The sequence below is a fragment of the Dermacentor variabilis genome, unplaced genomic scaffold, assembly GCF_050947875.1.
Source record: "Dermacentor variabilis isolate Ectoservices unplaced genomic scaffold, ASM5094787v1 scaffold_12, whole genome shotgun sequence".
Lineage (NCBI taxonomy): Eukaryota > Metazoa > Arthropoda > Arachnida > Ixodida > Ixodidae > Dermacentor > Dermacentor variabilis.
Genome location: NW_027460280.1, coordinates 33,457,073 through 33,479,793, shown reverse-complemented (window position 1 = coordinate 33,479,793; position 22,721 = coordinate 33,457,073). Strand labels below are relative to the sequence as shown.

The 22,721-nt window shown below is 51.7% G+C and overlaps 1 protein-coding gene across 1 annotated transcript in view; it reads right to left on the bottom strand.

Moving 5' to 3' along the window:
* The window catches only part of LOC142566043 (max dimerization protein 1-like), a 97,712-nt gene that overhangs the window by 14,925 nt on the left and 60,066 nt on the right, over positions 1–22,721 (bottom strand). Inside the window, exons 4-5 of the mRNA XM_075676753.1 lie at positions 13,457–13,571; positions 1,925–2,108 (exon numbers count right to left, since the gene is read on the bottom strand). Coding sequence (XP_075532868.1) covers positions 1,925–2,108; positions 13,457–13,571 — 299 coding nt within the window. The remainder of the gene's footprint in view (positions 1–1,924; positions 2,109–13,456; positions 13,572–22,721) is intronic.

Sequence of the window (22,721 nt, the reverse complement as noted above, 5' to 3'; positions counted from 1 at the left end):
TAACCTTTAGTTAGGATCCTAAAGAATATCCTAAATTAAGAATTTACAATCACGTTCGTCAAACACAGCTTCATAGCCTTGCTTATTGAAATAAACAAGTTAAAACAAGATGCGGCAGACCCGAACACGAACCACGAGGGCACACAGAAGGGTAGCTAAAATTGACCAGAGCTTACGTACAAGGCCAAACGAATGTGTAGCAGCACACAGTCAGATGCACGAGCAGCAACAGCATTGCATGGCAAGAAAAAAGTGCACACATCGCCTCACAACGATTACAGAAAACGGGTCAACTATACATATATATATGAGTCCAACAGTGTCCTCTGCGGACAGAAGAACAAGGAAAAAAGAAAGATAAAAAAAGCGCTTGTGATAAAACTTGCGGTATAGAGTATGCAGCCGGTCCCACTTCAAGGATGAGTTATCGCTTTCGGCCCTTTTTCTATAATCGGTGTGGCGTGATGTGCGCAGTTGTGGTGACTTCCTGTCGGGTGTCGTCGCTGGATACGCTATGTGGTGTGTACATTCACCATTCTTTTCGCTGGGCGAATAACTTCCAAGGAATAGCCAGCGCTTGTATGTGTTTCTTGGACTTCTTCCTCCTATATAAGCTTATTCAGTTTTGTGTTACTGCACCATAGATCTTGATAATCGAACACGAGAAGCTTTTTTATTTTTTAGTTCTTTTTTTCACAGCCTAGTATACAGCGGGTTAAATGCTTAGCGCTACGTTCTTCAATGGCCAGCGCCCTTATCTGAGGCTCCCAATATTGCACGTACAGTCGTCCATAAAAATGTTTACGGAACACGAGTATACCAGGAAAAATGTGAAATGGTAAGGTATGCCGCCCCCAATTTAATGGACAGCTGCGTAGTAGGTCGCAAAATGTACTATACTCATCGATTTTCCAAACTTTTGGCTATGTGCCAACATTTTTGGGGTATTCAACGTTTTTCGCGTTCCGTAAACGTTTGTGGCCGACAATACAGAGCACACGGCGGGGTCTTTGTAATCTGGTGCAGATATTACCAAAAAAAAAAGAAACATGTGGTTGTCAATGGGGAATCACTATACGGCTCGAACACGAGTTATCCTATCAGCTCGGTGGTTTAGCGTTCAAACCGCGGCTGAGAAGCAGGCGGTATGTGCATCCGCAGTCGCCTCTCCCCAGAATGATCAAGCACGACCTGTAAACAGTCAGTCCACACCGGACGACGGTACATCACGCCACGCAAATCGTTAACATGCCGAGGGCACACCACTGCCAGGAGGCGGAGAGAACACGAATACGGCTCTGACAGCTGGGCAAGTTAGCACTAATTGCGCAAGACGGAGAAGAAAAGCAAACAAAGGAGCGTGAACTCATGACCGAGGTTATTTCAAAATAGAAGACATCTGTGCATTCTCTGTAACATGTTAGAATCACCGCTCAACGATACAAGTCAAAACTGAACCGCATCACGATCCATTTTGCCTGAAGGAACATGTGCAGGAGCCGAAACTGCGAGACGTATTTCGAGAATGCGGTTGTCTTTTCGAAAGATCGGAGGCTAGGCGGGTGTTTGAAGGGACGAGAAGCGCGCCAAACAACCTTTGTTTACTCTTATCAGACAACAATATGTGCCTAATTGTGTCTTACAATCAATAGAGGAAACTCCTAAAAAAAGTAATAAATAAGAATGAACGCCAAGCAAACTGAATGACGCTGCTGTTTTGATGTGACTTGCATCTCTGCGTGGTGACTGACGCGACATCGTTGAGCCCATGAGGCCGTTTCTCGAGTATATGTGGTCATCGTATGCGTCCACGCCTGTTTGTTCTTCATTTCCCGCCTGTCGCGCAGCTTGAAGCGAAACCGACAGAAAGGTTCGAAGCGCGGGCCGAGCATCGGGGACTCGCTGCGAGGAGCGGTTGACTGACCGGTTTCCGAGGTGGACGAGCGCGACGACGATGAACCGGAGCTGCATTCGCTCACGCTGCGCCTCTTGTGGCTGGGCGGTGAGGAGCAGCCGTCCAGGTGGTGCAGCCGCCGCTTGAGAAACCTCTGCTCGCGCATCAGCTGCTCCTTCACCATCTGACTCTTGCGGTCCTTCTCCTCCAGCGTCTGCGCACACACAAGACCGACATCGTTAGCCCAATGGACACTGCGCAGCACGAATATATTACAGGCTGCTTGTTCCAAGTTCAGCGTCTAGGGTCACTTTGCATACAGACGCGTTCGACGCCGAGAAACTTGTTGCGACAGACATATTAAGTGACAGCGGAACTATGACGCGATCACCGCCAAAGCGGTTTACAGCTCCGATGAGGTGCAGCCGACGTAAGCAAACGCTTTAAGAAAAACTGAGCACGGTTGAAAACAGTAAAGACACGTGACATTTCCAAGGCAAAACATTATGTCTGCACACACACACACACACATTATATATATATATATATATATATATATATATATATATATATATATATATATATATATTATGGGGTATACCATTCCAAAGCAACTCGCAAACTGCTAAAAGGGACGCTGCGGTAGCACCTCAGGATTAGTTTTGAGCACCTAGGGTTTTTTTAACGTGCACCTGGAACACGGTGCACGAGCGTTTCTTGCATGCTACATCCATGAGAATGCGGAAGCCGCTGCCCGTAATTGAGCCCACGGTCTCGTGCCCAGCAGTAGTACGCATGGCCACTGAACTACCGCAGGCGGGTAGGACGCAAACCACAAGTACGGAGCAGACCAGGCGGCGCCGACGAACACGCTCCCTTGTGACGACGGGGCACTCAAGGAGGCGCCAGCCGCACTGAGTTTGCGAGAGACCCGACGATGCGCCCGCGGCGCGAGAGAGAACGCGCGACTCAAGTGGCTCCTTTTTTCCCAGCTCTCGTCGGTGAAACAGAGGCACGTCCGCTATATAGCGGCTGGGTGAAATGTGGCGCCTGCCAGCGGCGACAACACGTTCTCCGGATGGCTGCGAACCACGACCCTCTCAACATGCCGGAGAGGGTCGAGAGTGCCTTTATTCATGTCTGGCTTGCACCAAAGTGCTCCAGTCGCCTGACAGCCTTTCACGGTGGCACAGAGCTAACGCTGCGAACCGCTAACATTATTCGCGTGATGGTGCTAGCGAAAAATCCTACTATAGTGATTGTCCGCATGAACTTACATCAGCCTCCATTAATACATGGCAAAGACGGTGTTGAGATACTCGCCTTTTACACAAGTCGGCTAAGCGACAGGGTTGAGATGCGGTCGTGCTGCACGACAACACGACATTTCAAGGCTACACGGACACTACGTCCCCCAGTGGTCCGAGCCTTGCTAATACCCGTACCCTTGCATGTACTACGCAACGCAGTCCGCTGGCTCGGTTTACAAGCAAAGATGCGTGCCGCGATAAGGTACACGAAAAGCCGGCTGCTAGCGTGCTGCTGCAGCGGCTGCCCGAACACGGAGGCGCACGTGGCCCCTCGCTTCCTGCCACGAGATGGCAACATTCGCGTCACAAGCGGCCGCTCCTGACAGAAACGAGCTAAAAGGGGGAAGACCTGGCGAACGGGGTCCGAAAAGGGGCACCGGTGCCTCCTCCTGAACACACCCACGCCGATCACAAACCGGTTCCGTGTCGACTTCCCATCAACTGGAGCGCCCGAGAACGCCTGCACGGACCTTGCTAGCATGGATGCGGCTGGGGGTGGCACGCACACAGCGCGGTCAATCCCTTTCTCCTCCACTGTAGTAGCCGGAGGCGCACAGCAGTGCGAGACGGAACCGTCCCTCTCTGCTTCACAACGTAGCAACGTTTCGTATCAACCACGCCAAGACCACGAGGTCCCGTGCGTCGTTACTGTGAATATCTGGTGAATATCTGAGTAACCTTACAGTGGCGAGAACAAAACGAGCCTTACGTAAACACCTCGCTGCCACAGTACAGCAATAATGCACTTCCCTACTCATCCCGTACGACATGGAACACACGGGACAAGCAGCGAGTCCGCTTGCCGAACACAGCCCTTCCGATCGCGCAGGAGCAAGCGTCCAATTCTAAGATGTGTTCTTTTCCGCGATGCTTATGGTGACACCCAGCAGGAGGCACTTAGATGCCACAACATACAAAAGGAGATCGCGTTCCCATTGCAGTGCACAGCATTTTGCTCGCCCCAAGAAGCCACCGACCATGGCGTGCTCCCGAGGACCTGCACGCGACGCTGCACTGCACACTTATGCGGGGTCCACGCACGCACCACCGCAAGCAGCTTCGCCAGTCAACATGCGCCGGGCGCGTGTCCCCGTAATCTCGGCAATGGTCCGCCGAGCAAGTTGAATCGCCGAACTGCCGCGAGTCGCCTTCGAATGAAAGAAGCAGTGGGGGAGGGGGCCGCGCGTCCTCGAGATCTGGCAGTCGGCGACGGACCGACGCGGAGGGCCCCTCGGAACGACACAATCTCAGCTTGTCATCGCGACACGCCAAGCATGCTAGATGATACACCAGTGAATTCAGAATGATTTCATTGCACGCAACGCCGGCATCCTCGTCCTCCAGTATTGTCCTTCCTCGCAGGGGCTCTGCGGGTGCAGTAGCCGCGTGCTTTTGTCTTGCTTTCATAGGATAGGAAGAATTTTAGAAAGAGGCGCTGCTCTGCAGTCATTTAGGGGGGCCCATTTTAGAGCGCCCCGATTCTCTTCAATGCCGACTTACCTAGATGGCAGCGAAACTCAACGACTCAAGGTGCCGTGCACGTCGCAGCTTTTCTCGAGGAAAACAACGCGAGCGCCGGCGAGTGACGCATCTCGTGAGTGCGTCACTTCTAACCGTTTAGCCATAATTCTGTAACTAATGTGTTGCGGCCACGCGGGACGCTCCGCACGCCTTGCAACAGCCCATCGGAAAACTAAGGCGTCACAGCTGCGGACACATTTTCGTCCAGCTCCAAACCGCCTCCAAGGCCGTTATCAACACCAGATGCAACTGTGTACGATGCGAGGCACGCGCGTGTTGAAACTCAATTGAAGGATCGCGATTTACGACCAAGTATAAACTCGGAACAAGAATGCTTTTACGACTCTGCGTGCTCGCTCCGCGGACTGCGGGGGAGCCGCGCGTCTTATCGTTTCCGGGCGGCGGGTTCTTTCACCGCGGCGGCGGAAGGCAGCACTCCAAGGCAACGACTTCCGAATAAACTCCGCTACAAGGCACCCGCTTCCTAGGAAGCACCGCTCCCTTGTACGCAGGACCGTTATACGCCGTTTTCGTCGTCTTTCGGATTCTCGCTATCTCCACGCGACGCACCAAAGACCATTTCCCGGCTGCGCTGCCACGCAGCGCCGCGGACTGACACACAAGCGGTCACAATTCAAATATAGCAGGCCCCCGAAATGTGCGCCTTTTCCTACGTAGTTACGAAGAGCCACTCCTGCTAACAATCCTCCAGTTACAGAACGTACGTCCAACACCCCCTTTAAGTACTGGCGCACGCGTACGTACTATATAGAGCGCTCAGTATGAGCTACAACGCGCGACTGCTTTTTCACGCGCTTTCGTGGGTCATATTGAGCACGATAGTACACCGGAAGGGTGTTGAAACATGCGGCAGCGTCGGTGGCTACATTTTGTGGCGCTGCGCTTACCCGAAGCGCGCACAACCATTATTGCAATGAACGACTGCATACTTATCTGCTGGCACAAACGTCGGGTGTGACATAATCATTGCCAAAGTGCTACAGATATTTATGTTTTCTTTTTTAGAATAGTTGTGAAACGCCAGAATGTGTCTGGCGCGTTATGCTTCACTGACTCAGAATGTTGCGAGCGGTACTTCTCATACGCCTTTCACCACGGTGGCTACGCCAAAATTTTCCAGAATATGGCCGGACAATCTTTGTTAACTGCTTTGTTTTCATCTTGCATGACTTCATAGGTCATTTTTACCCGCCGTGGTTGCTCAGTGGCTATGGTGTTGGGCTGCTGAGCACGAGGTCGCGGGATCGAATCCCGGCCACGGCGGCCGCATTTCGATGGGGGCGAAATGCGAAAACACCCGTGTGCTTAGATTTAGGTGCACGTTAAAGAACCCCAGGTGGTCGAAATTTCCGGAGTCCTCCACTACGGCGTGCCTCATAATCAGAAAGTGGTTTTGGCACGTAAAACCCCAAATATTATTATTATTATTATTAGGTCATTTTTGGTACGAACTACCGAGTAGTGTAAATGCGGTATGGTAACTCTCAAAGACGGTTTGTCCAAATGCTTAGAAAAAACTGAACGCCATAGTAAGACTAAAGCCACGGCTCTGAAATTTCAAACATTCGGCGGCAAAAGACGGGAATCACATGCAGGCTTCTTCGAAATTGCGGCTCCTTTAAAGCCGGGCCGCTTCCGGCGATTGCCCTTGTGATGAACCCTTCAAGGGCAATACACAATCTCTGGCACGCGGTGCACTGCTTGCGCAACGGGACGAAGCCATTTCGAACTAGGGTCTTAAACAAAATATGGAGTCTGCACAACGCTAAACAGTCCCTCTGAGTCCTGAAAAAAAAAAAAAAAGGTATTTTCAAGATAAACTTGCTCGAAAGCCCCAAGTGCCGGCTCTCGCTCCTGAATAGTAGCTATAGGGCCAACTTAGCAACCGTCAGTAAAACAACACTTCGCAATGTACGTCGTTGAAAATAGAGCAAGCTTATTTCTGGACGACGGCACCGTGCAGACTGAGGCCCGGGTCGATGACATGTTCGATGGCTACTCAATTACCACTATTCGAACGGCCGGCAGCGAAACACTGTAACGTAGTTATGGCTGGCAAAAGGTGAATGCACGCTAGAAGCAAGAAAGAGCTTGCACCGGGCGCATGCGATCAACTAATGTGTCCAATTGCATTCTTCCCCTGCCGCATGTCATCGTCATAGAGCCGCGGTACACCGAGCCGCCAAACGGCAGGGGCAGGAACGTGCCGGCATTGAAAAGCTTAGGCCCATGCCCGTATGTCGCAGCGCTATGCTGGTGTGCAATTGAGAGCTGTGGAAGGAGGCCAGCTTCGCCAAGTGCGGGGCATTCCAGTGATTCCGCACCCTCCGCAACCCCGAACACATGCTGTCTGGCCTTGCTCGTCATACAGCAGAAGCTGCTGTAGCCATTGTCATTCAGCCTGGTCAGCCTAGCTCGGCGACAGCCAGTCACGCCCTACCACTACACGCCACGAGGATTCATACAATTACATAGAGGGAATTGTGGCGCTTGTGTCTGTACGGGAGCTGCAAGCAGGGCGGTTCGGTCTGCATGGGAATGGTGGGTAGCACATGGATTTGCCTTACCTTCGTCCTTCTGGCTTTAAAAGGCTTCTTTGCTTTGCTAAGTATGTTTTAAAGAAAGTGCTGCGTTATAACTATTAACTAAACATCATTAAAATATTGCAACGGCAGGATTCGAACACAGGACCTCTAGCACAGAAGCTCGATATTTAAACAATTACTCAACGGACGCATGGACAAGCGGAACCACTGCAATTAGCAGCGATTATGCGTGAGTGCAGAGTCGTATTACCTTCAGCATTGTAAAATGCACTGTCATTTATCCCAATTTAGGCCTACATAAAGCGTAATAAACGAAGCCAGAAGAACGTCTGAAGCCCCAAGCACGAAGATCAGACAACTCCACGTACTACACATCATTGTGGTGGCTAGAACTTTCTAGCCACCATACCATCATTCCCATGGTGGCTGAACGATCGTAGCGCCAGAGTTCCCTCTAGTAATTGTAAGAAACTCTATGCGACGCGCTAATGGGGACACGTACACCCGTGAGCAAAAATATACGGACCACAGGGTAGCCGAAGAAACTGAATTTTTTTCGTAATTAACAAACATAAACTGGAATTAACGAGCACACTGAAAAGTTCGCAGTTTGTACTGCAGTCCTCAATTTCGAGTTGCGTTCACAGGCAGAGGGAAAAAACGGCTTTATCGCGCAACCACTGGTCCGTATACTTTTGCTCAAGGGTGTACCTTGACTGGACTTCGTGAAATACGAGGCAAGAAATGGATCTGACAGTCTACACGCTTACGGTGGCTTAGACAAAAGCGGACACATCAGCTGATGTTTTTCTTGTTTAGCTGACGAAATATGCTTTATCATACTTTAGCCGCCAGTAAACAACAAAAACCGTTACAAAAATGTGCACCAAAAGGAAACTAGGAGCTCGCGAGTTGTGCCTTACTACAGCACCGACACGACTGAAAATTAATATTTTTTTAATGACGTATCTGCCTATCTTTATCACAAAGAGCAAAATAAAGCAATAAAGAACAACAAAGAATTTATTTGCTCCTTTGCTTCTCGCGGTCAAAATATAAAAATAAACACTTCATGTTCGAATGCCTTGCTTTTTTACGATGTGTTATTAACATGCCAACACGTCGTAACAGAAGGCTCCATCACCATTATCAGCCTATTTGAGGCCACTGCATGACCAAGGCCTCTACCTCTAATTGCCCCTAGTCTTGAATCTACAGACTGCCTGCACATTTCCCAAGCTTATCGCAGCGCTTAATCCTCTGCTGTCCTCGACGGCGTTGTTTCCCTTCCCTTGGTACCCTCCCCCCTCTCCCCCCTTCTGCTACTCTATCAGACCATCTGCTCTACGCATCTCGGCGCGAATATGAGCAACGTTGCTCGCTAACCCATACTTCCCATCTCGTTACATCTATCACTTACCACTCCAACGCCCGCGGCGCGATCCTTCTTTTCTTCAAGTTTCCTTGCTGTTCTAATAGCGTCGGCCACAAAAGTTACCACTGGCACAATACACCCATCACAACTTTTCTCGTGGACATAAGGAAGTTGTCGTTCATGACATGAGAGTGATGGCCATTTGCAATCCAACCCATTTTTATTCGTCTGGCAATTTCATTATGATATATTGGACCCCTGTGACTACTTGGCCATGATAAAAGTATTCCAGGGCCCGAAGAGGCTGACTAACAACCCTGAATAGAAGGCGTGCGAGCGCTTAATATCGCGATCTAACCTGATAAGAATGTTTCTACCACTCAAAATTTTCGGTCTAGACGAGATGATAAAAATGAAAAGCGCTTCGTCTCAGTCATCTGTTCTGAGCTCACCTTACAAAGCGGGAACGGTGGCGAAGCCGTGATGAAGCCATCGTATTTGCGTGCACGTACGCTATTTATGCACATAACAGCATTTGTCATATGTCGTTCGGCTGCGCGGTGCCACTCCAGCTACAGACTTCCTGGCACTACAGGCTTCCGGATGGTGAATACGAGAGTTCATTCACCAGGGCGGTGGAACTTGCGGCATACCACAGGAACTCCCTTAAACAGCTTGTGACATGCCTGGCCATCGCGCCTTCGGCAAAGAATGCACATTAGGGTTTGGCCTAGACGCAAAGGTAAATATAGTGCACAATGTCTGCGCAAAAAATGAACTTCTTTGTTCATTACGTTATAGGCAGCAACTAATTTCGGCACTATATGCAACGGCTGCATCGGCACAGAAAATTGTCCACGAATATAACTGTGCCAATTTGTACGTTGCTGCACGAGTTGCGGTATTAGCTTCTCAGACAAATGCTGGCCGTTCTCGAGGCAGACCCAGGTTCAAGCCCGTGCTGCGGTATGCATTTTTTCAAAAGGGTGCTTGCCGTCATGCGAAATAGCCATGTTCCATGTAACGTAGCATGAACAAGGTACATCCGCTGTAAAACAAGGCTCCGGTCACGATTGTTGCGCCATCCACTTATACACGCTGCAGTCGCCGACTCCAGACAGCCGAAGCTTGCACAATCGCCTCACCGGAGAGCGATACCTTTGTTCCTTTCCTCAGCTCTCTTCGCTACTTGCTAGAGGTCAGTGATACGCCCACACCTGTTCTTGAAAGCAGTGTCAATGTTCGCATCGAGAGGAGCCGTAAAGGGGAGCAATCGTGGTGGCATCCATGCTTATACTGAGTCGCTTCAGGTTCACCGGCGGAGCACCTGAACGTCTTACCAAACCGTTACCGCGACTTCGACAAGTGGTTGCAGGTTGGATACGCACACTGAAGTCCCGAAAGTGTGTTTCACTGAGGATTTTCAAAATACAGAAAACTTCATCGGCATATACTTTCAGGAAACAGAGGCTGGAGCCTCTGTCTGATTTTTCGCATCACCTCCTGGCAAACGTTTACAGCTTTCCTTGCCGCGCAAAATGCATTCTTTGGGATGACACGCAGCACTGAACCACTCTTTTTTTTTTTTTTTTTGAAGCCTCAAAAACGCCGTGTAACGGGTTTGGTGCGTAGCACGGAGCTTATTTTTGATAAGGGCTCTAAGTAACTCGGGTGTGAGCACAAGGCGGCATTGTGTGCATGCAGCACAGTGCGTGACACAGAACGGCGACATACCCGGCGCCGTGGCTGTGGCGTTGCGCTGCTACCCACGTGGGTGCGAGTTCGATCCGATGGGAGCGGAATGCACAAGCGCGCACGTGTACCGTGCATTGGGATCCCTGGCGGTCAAAATTTAGTCCGGAGTTCCCCATTATGGCATGCCTCATAATCAGATCATGATTACCCGCCGTGGTTGTTTAGTGGCTTTGGCATTACGCTGCTACGCACGAGGTCGCGGAATCAAATGCCGGCCGCGGCGGTCACATTTCGATCGGCGCGAAATGCAAAAAACGCGCATGCCGTGCATTGGGTGCATGTTACGAACCCCAGGTGGTCCAGATTTATCCGGAGACCCCACTATACGACGTACCTTATAATCAGGTCATGGTTGTAGTGCGTAAAACCCCCCAAATTACAGTTATTAGGTAGTGATTTTGGCACGTGGCACCCCAGAATCTTCTTTGAGAACTGCGTCATGACGCAATACTCTCTGCGCGTGTGTCACGACAGAGGAGTGGCACGCGCGTGCCAAGCAGCAGCGGTCATCCACCGCGAAGCGGACGCAATGATTGATAACGCCCTATCTACGAGCGTTGTCCGCAGCCCGCGTCTTCCGCTGGCAGCGTAGTGCTTATCCTTCTATTTTTACCTTCGCAGGAAACCATACCAATGTGTGGTAACGCAGGACTGCAAGCTCTGGCGCTCAAACACTTGTGCTAAGCGTGGGTGCGCACGTACTTTGGACGGCAGTCGACCGGTCATATACAGAGAAGTAATAAAGTATTGAATTCTGGGGTTTTCCCGTGCCAAAGCCACAATTTGATTATGAGGCACGCCGTAGTGGGGGACTCCGGATTAATTTGGACCACCAGGTGTTTTGATCGCGACGATGGTGCGATCGGATGGGAACTCGGCGCTGACGCCCGTGGTTGTACCTGGGTCGCAAGCCCCAAGGGTAGCGTTGGCCTGGCGGCCTGGGGTACAACTCGAAGCATCCGAAGGTCCCGGCAAAGCATGAGTCGACTGGTAACAACGAAACAACTTGTTTATTTTAACATCGCAAAGAGTTGGCGGTCAGGTTTGACCGTAGTAGAGAGACGGGAGAGCACTTCACTCAACTGAAGAAATCGGAGCCCTCCTTTTGGCGTCCGGGGGCAGCTGTTTTTATACTCTCGCAGTTGAGGGCAAGAAGGAACCCCTCAAAAGACGAGCACGTGAATGTACAATGGGCTAATGGTGACGCACACTGTCGTGGCGCTGCGCACGATCTCGTAGCACCCTGTCGTGGCGCTGCGCACGATCTCGTAGCACCCTGTCGTGGCGCTGCGCACGATCTCGTAGCACTCTGTCGTGGCGCTGCGCACGATCTCGTAGCACTCTGTCGTGGCGCTGCGCACGATCTCGTAGCACCCTGTCGTGGCGCTGCCGGTCGGACACAATGACTGTAATGAGAGGCTGGTCCCTGCTTTGGCATCGCCTGTTTCGGGCACAATGACTGGAACGAGATCCCTGCTTTGGCATCGCCTGTTTCGGGCCCAATAACTGGAATGAGATCCCTGCTTTGGCATCGCCTGTTTCGGGCACAATGACTGGAACGAGATCCCTGCTTTGGCATCGCCTGTTTCGGGCCCAATAACTGGAATGAGATCCCTGCTTTGGCATCGCCTGTTTCGGGCACAATGACTGGAATGCGAGGAGGATCCCTAGGCGGTCGCATCGCCGCAGACGCGCCTGGAAACACCTGGCGATGAGTGTTGCGGCGACGACGATCGGGCCAAAATGTCTGCCGCCCGCCGCAGTCGCGCCGGCAAAACCACGTGTCGCAGGCGAAACGCAACACAGGGCATCTTTAATGTGCCCCCAATGCACCGGGCACAATCGTTTCTGCATTTAGCCCGCATCGACCTCGTGCTTAGCAGCGCAACACCACAGACGCTCAGCCGCCGCGGCGGGTACAAAGTTATGCAGATCCCACACTGTGGGAAGCAATATTATGCGAATAACTATCCAGCGCAGTTTGGGGTTACGAGTTACCAGACGGGATCAGCGCTTTTGTGTACGTCAAGCAACCGCGCGTGTGTGACGCGACCATGCGCGTCACGACAGGAGCAAGACGACGACGAGGGCACGATCGACGACTGCTTTTCTTTTGTACTCCGGCGAACAAACGTTACCGCCCGTTTCATTACGACTTGGGCCGACCTCGAAAGAGGTGCAGCCTATAACACGGCGTCTCAAAGCGCCGCGTGCACAATCACTTTTTCAAGCAAATCGCTGATATGCGATGACGTGGCGCACGCGAATGTCGGCAATAAGACTCGCCGCATCACACGCGCGTTCCGTTCTCTAGTCCCCGAACGGAAACTGGCGCCTGCGCACGCGGGCTCTCGCTCGTGCAATGTGACGTGCCGCACGCGTCTCAAAGAATTAGCTCGGGTTGGCACGAGAGAAGCGCGATCGTGGCGTACAGCACCGGTTCGATCCCCCCATCGGAGATTTGAATTACATTTTACTGAGTGGGCCCGAAACATGAGAGAGGAACCTACTTCCCATGCAAAGTGCCTAAAATGAGTCAAAGAATGCTTCTCATTAAGACACGTACGAAGTAGTGCACCATTCCAGCAAGAAATGGGCAGGGAGCATAGAGCGCTTGTTTCAATAAGCTGCTTCTTCGCGAGCCTGTTAACGGCATAAGTGCATAACGTAAAAATATGGCTGCGCTATAAGTGCGTTTCTGTGAGCCGTACCGCAATGAACAACTCCTTGAAGCCTGCCTTATAACAGGCCAAAAGCAAGACTGTTACCCAGTTTCTCTAGCGACTTCTATTTCAGCTGTACGGGCGCGCCGGGTGCACACGCGTATAACGCCCCACCAGTCGCGCAAGATACGCATCTCGCTGCCGGCGTAACACAGCCAAGGATACGCCTCGCGAACAGTTCGAAAACAGCGCGTTTGTAAGCCAGCAACAGCCACCGAGAGGACGTCAGGGCCGCGCTGCGATAAGGCCTTAGCAGGGAAGCGCTCTCTCCGACCGGAATCGAGAGCGCACAGCTGCTACAGCCAGCTCACCTTGATGAAGACTTTGGCCTTGTTCAGCAGGCCTAGCGTAGTGTGGCGGTTCGCCTCAGGTCCCAGCGGCACCATTTCTTTGAGCTTCTCCAGGCAGTTGCGCAAGTGGGCCCGCCTGCACACAACGAATCAAGCCCCGCCGTGAGCAACGGTGTCACACATACAGGAAAATGCTACACAACTCATGCATGTGAGAGCACTAACCTTTAAACGACTAACAGGAGATCGTAGAGCGTGCTACCGGGCTAGTCGGTAAGTATTCATTATGACTACGGCAGCGCAAAGCACAAGGACGAGCACGTCCTGTTTACTTCCTCGTTCTTGTGTTTTGCGCTGCCATATTCATAATATAACATGAGATTGCTGAGAGTGGCCTTGGTCCTGCGGTGGACTTAAAATGATGAACAACATATATTGCTACAGCAAGGCGTTCCAGTTTCATTCGTTTCGTTTACACTGCAAAAAATAGTGTCAAAATGCAGTCAACGAGATCATATCGAACAAGCTCATTACGTATTTTTTTCCGTGTTACAAACGAAACAGCGAACACCGAAGTATAGCCGTGTAAGGCAGCACGATCTAAGCCCACAAGCCGAACATTTCCTCTGTTCGAGTGAACAGCAGGAATGTAAATGGAGAAACGGCTTAGTTTTGGCCTGTGGCCTTCGCGGTCCGTGGCATCAATTAGAACCTGAACTGTAAATGAATGAAGAAAACACTATCCTGAAGCTCTACAAACCGTGAAGAACGAGAGCTCATCCGCAAAAGTATCCATAAACCGCGCTCCACAGCGTGCCTCACAGAAAACTCCACGCACCAAAACTGCAACTCCGGTTCCTCACTCGACGGAGCGCGGATTAGCGATTCGAGTCGCTAATCCGCCACTCCGATGAGCGACGATGCGTAAGAGCCTGGGTGGCAGCCGTCCGCTTCCCATTCGGCAGCTGGTCGGGGTCACACTCAGCGCAGGCCCTTCCCCCATACCCGAACCCCACGTAAGAGTCGCGTGCTTGCTCTCTCGCGCGCGCGAGCCCCAGCCCAGCGATTGATCACAATGGCCACTTCGGAATTCGCGTAGCGAGCAGCTGGCGCTATACAGAAACGAGCAAGTCTGGGGCCCCGTGAGATGCGTCAACGTAGCGGGGCTACACCAGCAGCAGGCGAGAAGACCGCGAGGAAAGTGGCACGCGTCAAGGGCACACAGGATATGGCTGCCGCTTCCGAATGTCAATCAACCACCGGCTCGGTCACTACCGGCGGTAGCCCAGACCACCGCAGCCAATCGTGGTGGATTCCACAGAGCCCCGCTTTCTTATTCCTGAACGCAATACTAAAATGAGCTCTCGTGAGGCACAACCTAGCGCGCGCGCGCCTTTGAAGGCGGCTCAAAGCCACTCACTATTGCGCGAGCTTGCAGCGCGCGGCACGACAGCAATCGCCAGGAATCGATGGCGTCGTGACCTGCACCTCTCGCTGCCGCTCCTCCCGTAGGGAGCAGCGGTGCCGCTCCTTTGTCGCGGGGAGGAAGCCCCACGGAGGCGGGACTTGGTCTGTTTTCCCAGAAACCCATCCGCGCCTTCTCGACGTGCACAAGCGGCTTCCTTCACTCGTCGCGCGCGCTAATGGCTTCGCGCGAGGGGGAGCTTGTAACGGTAAATCTGCGCCGCAGATCACAAGGGCAGCCGGGGTGCCCTCGAGGGAGCACTAAGGGTCGCCCTCCCCGTCCAGGTGGACCAGGCAGCTGGGCCTAACGGAAAGCCCCTCGCTCGGTGTGCCGCCAGATGTCGCCAGTCGGCAACAACGGTCCTCATTCCACGCCATGCCGCTGTGGCCGCCCCGCTCAGAGACCGCCATCCAAAAATTGTCCAGAATCGGAAGGCCGTGCGACAGATTGAGAGCCGACTTTCACTAGATTTTCACTAACACTGGATCCAGTGTGCACCACGAAAGTATGCGCGCCGGTGACACAGTCAGAACTTCAGAACATTTACCGAGACTTACACGAACCAAGTGCCAACACACTACATTCAAGTGCAATCTCACGCAGACATGTTCGCAAGGGCACGCGAAATCCCCTGTGATGTGCAGACGACGTGCACCGCACATTCGCTTCCGCACTAGTCCGCAGCATCGCCAAAGTCGTGAGCCGTATATCGCAAAGTCGGAACCCTGTGTACTGGGAGCTGAACTGCCCTAGATGTCACCGAAACTCCGTGCAGCCGGGGGGACCCTAGCTAGCAATCATGTTTCGTTCCGCGTATGGAAGCCAAGAGAACGTCCTCGGCGTCACAGGCAGCACAATGGCGTCGACGCGAACGCACGCGGCTGCACTAATTCGCACGCAAGGACCTTCTCCCTCTGCTTGCGAGAAGCGGCGACACGGACCAGCGCGCCGGCATCGCGACGAGCACTTTCCGCCCGCTCCCCGCCGCCAGGACTTCGTAAAGCGCATGCGCTGGTTCCGTGCACCGAGAGCAACGCTCGGGGCCACTAGAAGAACGGAACCCGTTCGCAAGTCCACATCGAAATGGCCGATATCCAGGCCTACACCAGCACGCTCACATTGCGACGCATATATTTCCCGACAAGCAAGCAGTTCCCGACGTTCGATGTGCGACGCACATCGAACGTCGGGAACTGCTTGCTATACGCGCGATACATAAAATTGAGAAGCGCCTCTGTAACCTATACAATACAGGCCCTTTGAATGCTCGTGTCTCCGCTACGCTTCCACGACTGGTCATAGCGAAGGTATATATCCCTTGGCCTTGACGAACGCCCCCCCCCCCCCCTGCATTACACGCGCATATAACGGCATGGGAAACTGGCAGGTAGAACACCTGAGGCCAAAGAAAGATATCAAGCTATTGGTAAAAATTTCGTGCGATGTCAGGCTGCGAGAACTTGCATTTCTAATTTTTATCAACCATAAGCAATTTTTAAAAGTCATCTCGCATAAATTTCACTTATTCCACATCACCTGTATTAACGCTTGCCGCCGAACGAACGACCAAGGAAAATCGTTATGCACGGGTTATGTCTCAGGGCCGGATATACCAAAAAAGCATCGTTGGACGTCGGGTTAGGCACGGCTACGATAGCCACGACGACATATCGGTCTATTCGAGAAGCCTGGCGAAAAACGGAACAAATGCCAGCACTGCAGCGGCAGTTCTGTGCCGAAATAACATACATAGAGGCGCGGGGAATACCGTGAACACAAGCGTGGCGCGATATAACTTCACGATGTACACAAGAACGGGTTTGCCTTCGTGAATGCGCATAAGCGGTGAGCCTGAATACGTCATAAACAATAACTCGTAGTATAATTTATGCCCTTTAAGAACAAATTAGTAATAAATGCGTTTACGGTTCAAAGGGTGTTACAGTAAGCTACGATGGACGCTGTATAGTAGACGGCTCCGCATTAGTTCTGACCAACAAGAGTCCTTTAACATGAACCCAAATTCAAGTGCACGAGCGTGTGCGCATTCCGCGGTGAAGGCGGAATGCGACTACCGCGGCCTCGAATCACACCCGCGACCTAGTGTTGAGCAAGAGAAACCCATAAACACTGAGGCCGGAAAACGCTATATTGAGACCACAAGTTAAGCTATTGCATGCAAATTTACGCCACTCGCTGCAGCGAAGCACTTAAAAAAAAACCATATCGGCGTTAAGAGACCGATGTTTTCTTAGCTTCAGGCTGCCTCGTTCGCGGTCCTGAGAGCAAGACCATTCAAGACATTCGAGGCCCCTGGTCTCGGGGTTGCGCACCGCTTGGCGGAGCATCAAATTAATCCTTCACGCGGTCATCCAGCCTAATGAAGGGACGGCTTAATCTGCGAGCACGCAACAAACCGGCTCAGGCGCGACGACGGACGCGTCAGGAAGAGCCTGCCGCAATCTATCACCATTACGCGCATGCAGGGATACCGCCCCCTCTCTCCCCTGCTCTAGGCCCCCGCGCTGCTTGCAACGCTGGTGTGATGTCTCCGTAAGATGGCCCTAACAAGGTATACCCTTCCCAAAGTGTGTTCGCTACCGAGACTGCGCACGGTAGTTGGGGGCACTTTCACAGGCGCCGAACGCTTGGTATAAGCGAAGCCGCTAGCCAACATGGAACTGGGACCGAAGCAAAGCCAGGTTAACGAAGCCAGCCGATAAAATGTCAGAGGGACGCCGTCACACCACGCGAATTTCGGATAATGCAAGAGGAAAGCAGAGGCGTTTAACGGAAACACTGCTCAGAGACAGCGCGCAACAAATGCTCGCTGGCACCATCACCCTGCATCGTGAGCAAACTCCGCCCGCGAGGGGCAGGAGAGAGGTCATCGGTAAAATGCGCACGTTCATGTGTGGGCCGCGCGCGAACCGCAGCCGTCGAAGCGGTCCTTGCGCGAGCACCGGCGGCTCCTTGAGCATGCCAGGCACGTAGCACGCCCGGCCGCAACGCAGCACATAAAACAACGCGGGGAAGTGTGTGTGTATAGGGACGTCATGCACTGCGCCGGGAAATGACGTCCCCGAACGGACGCGGCCGTGCCCCGGCAGAATCGCGGCGGCAAAGGTGGCCTTGGCCTGTCCGGAATGCGATGCGCGCAGCTGACTCACACGCGACACTGCAGTCTGGTCACCGGAACTGCTGCGACAGGCATCCGCCGTTTTAAACGCGCCCGCCATGTCGACGGGTCTCGTCCGTGTTTGTTTTATTTCGCGATTTCATTCAACAGCTTAAAGGCCCGATTGGGCATTACTCCAGAAGCGGCGAGCGGAAGCACTGCCAGGGAATCACGTGCACTCAAAAACCGACCGACAGCAGCGGGGGTCTGCGACGGGTGTCGTGCATGGCCGCCCTGATGCTTCGCCGAAATATACGCGCCCCAGCAGCTGTTCCGTCCGGCTGATCGCGAGCGCCGCGCCTTTGACTTTTCAGGACGACCGGTAAGTTACAATTTCAAAAGAAATTAAGGCAGTTGTCATAGCAATTTGGCGAAACCCAATTTATCTAGCAAAGCGAAGATGAAATACGACGCGCATTGCACAAAAGTCTGAGCAACCATTTAGTTACGGCGTCCGCCAATTACCGCAAAAAACTGCGGTGGAACTTGGCGAGGACATTCGCGTTCCTGGATGCAATAGATGTGCATGGGGCCTGTTGGTTTGTTCGACGAGCGTGTTTCTGCACCCCATTTCGCGAGCAAAAGTCACAATTCATGATATCTGGGCTGCAACACTTCGTAGCGGGAGGCCAGCCGAGCGCACTCCGTCGCGTTGTAATCTGCCTAAACTGAAGTCGCGACCGCCGCTATACCACACATTCTCGCCTCCTCCTGTTTGCAATATAGGTCTCTCCAATTTGGCCGCACTTTGTGAACCAGTTCTCGAGAGTACCGTGCGCGGTGCCGCATGAGTTCACGCCGCTCGGGCGCGCCTCGCGCGGCCCTTGCAAATCGAGAAGTGCAGCAACGAACGAGCTCTGTCGTCTGCTGCTGGCGCTTAAGCCTTTTGGGTAAATGAGCACGTAGGGCGGACACTATCGTTATCGCAATAATCTATGTCGTGATAGCTCATACGTCGTAGGAACAGAATGGCGGCCGTAGAAGCATTTTCTTTCGTCAGAAAACGCGGTCGAGATAACTTAGCAAGCCTCAACCACCAACGTTTCCTGACAACCAAGTCAGGCATCGAACTTTTACCTCACACACTTATGCACGATAGAGTAGCTGCTGTAATCAAAGCGGGATATATTTATGTTCGCGCACCACTGGATCAACTAGCACTGCGCCATGCCGTCTGCTACCGAGAGCCTGCACGACGGCTGGGCCGTCCAGTCGAGAACGAAAGTGCTGCACTCCCTGAACTATAATATTTATTGCAGAATGTGCAACCGAATCGAAGAAACCTCTTGTGCGCTTTTTATTCATGTAAGTACATAAGTCGCAAATCTTTAGAGAGACGCTGCAGACAAAAAGTTATTTGAGCTGTGCTAGTAAATTACCCTTCCACAATTATTAAACAAAAAAAAGGACTTACTGCGGGAAGACAATCGGTAAGCCAGAAAAGGGGAGAAAAAAAAGGAAGAACTAAAGACCGAGTGGCGAAGCCGCCTTGAAGTTCCCGCACCAGCTCGCAGTCATGTCACGGACTTTGACGCTATCTGCTTGTTTTCAGTTACATCTGTTTCGGTAAAGATAAACTACTTGGATACTAAAATAGCCAAAAAGCTGAACTTCGGAGACGTCAAGCACTTTTACGGGACCACAACGATCGAGCTGCGAAAATATAATTTGCAATCTATGCTACGGTCCTGGAGTATCAGTGCGAAATTAAAAAGAAATGAAACCTGTAGCGTAATTTTTCTGTTCTGGTAATCAACCTATCACCGCGAAATTGACGAGAGTCCTTCAAGAATACTCTATCAACATAATCAGATTCAGTGTTTCTCTTTAGCGTACTTTTCAAAGAGACACCGACAGTCCAAAAAAAAAAATGCTGTAATCCTCGCACTTTCAACTGAGGAAAACATGCGATTAAGGTAGTTTTGGTGCATAGGTTGCATAAACCGCAGCGAGAGCGGACAGGCAGATGAAGGTCACGATCAGCGGACAAGGAGAGAAGACAAGCGCTTCCGTCTTCGCGCTTACCAACTCCTTGGCAATTTAATGCTGCCTGCTTACGTTGCGCATAGCAGCGCTGACGTGGAGTGCAAGCGCTCCATCACGCGACCACCTCTCTGCGTCTACGACTATCGCCTTATCACTCGAGATTGTGGCTCAGAGAGACATCACTGCCGAATAATAATAATAATAATAATTAAAGGGCCCCTGAAACGGTTCGGACAAATTTTGTAGACGCGTAGGATACAGCTTAAGTGGAACATTCGCACCACAATTTAAGTGAAGCGTTACGTATTAATGGAGCTACAAGCGATTAGAAGCTACCCTCCTCCCTAGCCATGCTTTTCCTCCTCAACTCGCTCGCCGAGCGAGTGGGGCTAAGCTCCGCCTTCACTGGTTCAGCGTCACGATGCGACGTCACATCGTCCACTTCCGGTTGTTTTGGAGCCCGCCCCCGCCCGCGCGAGAACGCTCCGCTAGCCGCTTGGCCGTCGACCCCAAGCGAGAGCTATCGAAGCAGCGTGCGTTGCAAGCATTCTGTCGTAGCGCCGAACGTGTCTTGTATTCCGGTAACCACAGGCAAGCTGGTCATTTCGGCAAATGACTGCAGGCATAAACTCAAGCTGATGAAGGAAGTTTAGCGTAGACGTACGTGAGCGGCCTGATCGGTCTGCGCGGTCGATACACTTGTTGGTGCAGCGCTTAACCAGCCAAACAAAGCGCTAATATTGCTCTAACCAAGTGTAAAACATTTTAAACATTTATAAAAACAACGTGTTACACTCCTGCGAAAAATACACACCAGCAGCAAAGAAGAATACACTTCGTTGCTGCTACTGTGTATGGTTGAGCTCTGTGCCACCAGGTGGCTGCACCGTGCAGACCATTCGCATTTGCCCTTCCGCTCATCTCATGGCTCATCCCGTTACGGCAAAGTCAAGCGGCCAGACTCTGTCCCCTTGCGCTTGCGTTTTCCCTAATACCGGACTCGGGAAACGCTATTGCGTTAGTAATCTTCCGGTGTAAAGTGACGGCCACAAACGCGCAAATCCTGGCGCCGATCGGATAGCGGCAGTCCGATGCGCAGCAGCCAGTTCGCTCGTACGCTGCCTTGCAGAGGGACACGATGTCGCAGCTTGACATATTGCCAGTCGCTACGTTTGCAGTCCACAAGGCAACAAAGTCGAATCATAGTGCTCGCGAAAAGACTGAGACCGACTCTGACCGCGGCGCTCTCTTTAAAATGGAGTACGTTGTAACACAAGCAGACGACACATGCTGTGTGCCGGAAGTGCTTAAGTGTACTGAAAAATTATTCTTGTGCATTCTCTTTATGTTACTTTCTTTTGATAAAAACAAATTAACTAACATTCAAACTATTACGAAGATCATTTGTTTACCATAAAGTTGGAAAAATTACCGATCACGCGCCCTTGTCAGCCAATCGGATAGCTCGCCCCACTGACGTCGTGTGGGTGATTTCGGTCATATGGGTAGGGGCGGCTTAAAATTCCGCCGAGCAGTGCGCTGCGATCGGCAGCGATGTGCATATTTAAAACCTTATAATAAATTACACGCTTTACGCGGAGCACTTATATGTGTCAATTAATGATCAGAAGGACCTACTCTAACGACTCAATACGTTTGTAGAAAATCGTCAAAAGCGTTTCAGGGTCCCTTTAACTAAAGAAAACGACACAAACCACCCTTGGCATATACTTCGTTTACTGAGCAAAAAACTATACACAGTTCAAACACCAGACTTGAAGAAACGCTGCTACTCCTCACCGCGCAGTACTTGACCTTGAATAAGCCCATTTTTCGCGATTATGACTATGCTATTCAACCCGCCACCTTCAAGTGTTGCAAATGTTATCTTCAGTTTCTTTCGAATTTCTCTATACATTACCTCTCCATATCTCGCTCATCCTGTCCCCGAAAACGCTTCGAAGTGCGCGTTTTGAGCGTTACGCGCAACACACGCGACGTTACGGACGCTCAACCTAGGTTATCCAGGACATCAATGCACAGCTTTAAGAAAAAAGGAAAATGGAAACAGCATACTTTTCATTTACATGGTACGGCGAAAACAGAAATGGTGTAAATCTAATGCGTGGATGAAACTGGCAGCAGCAATGTCAAACGAGAACGGATCTCGCCGTACGCGCGTGTGCTTCGCATGAATTGTCGCCACTATCCAGAAATGGACTAAGACAATAGCTGATATATGTTTACTTCACGGCTTAGTAAAAGATGACTGAAGCGGCCTAACTGAACGCGACAACGAAACAGAAGAACTGAGAGAAAATAACCGAAAGTCTAGTATACGCGCATGTAAACATACGAATACTTCACGAGGAGAAAAGGGTTGACCAGCCGCGAACACGATCGGATTCGGTAACGACGAGACGAATTTCCCGTGCACGATTCACGTGGGAGAGTGCGCTCCGCTCTCCGAATACTGAACCATCGAGCCGTTTGGCAAGGCTTTTCTTCTTCTCTCGTCCGTGGTAGGCGTATTCAAACACTGGCGACGCTCCGGCCGACAAGCAACCCACCGACAAGGGGCTTTCGAGCTGAGCGAAGGCGGCTGACAGCGCGTCACACTGCAACGCTCGCGGCGTTTGCTTTCGTGGAGCGGCGGA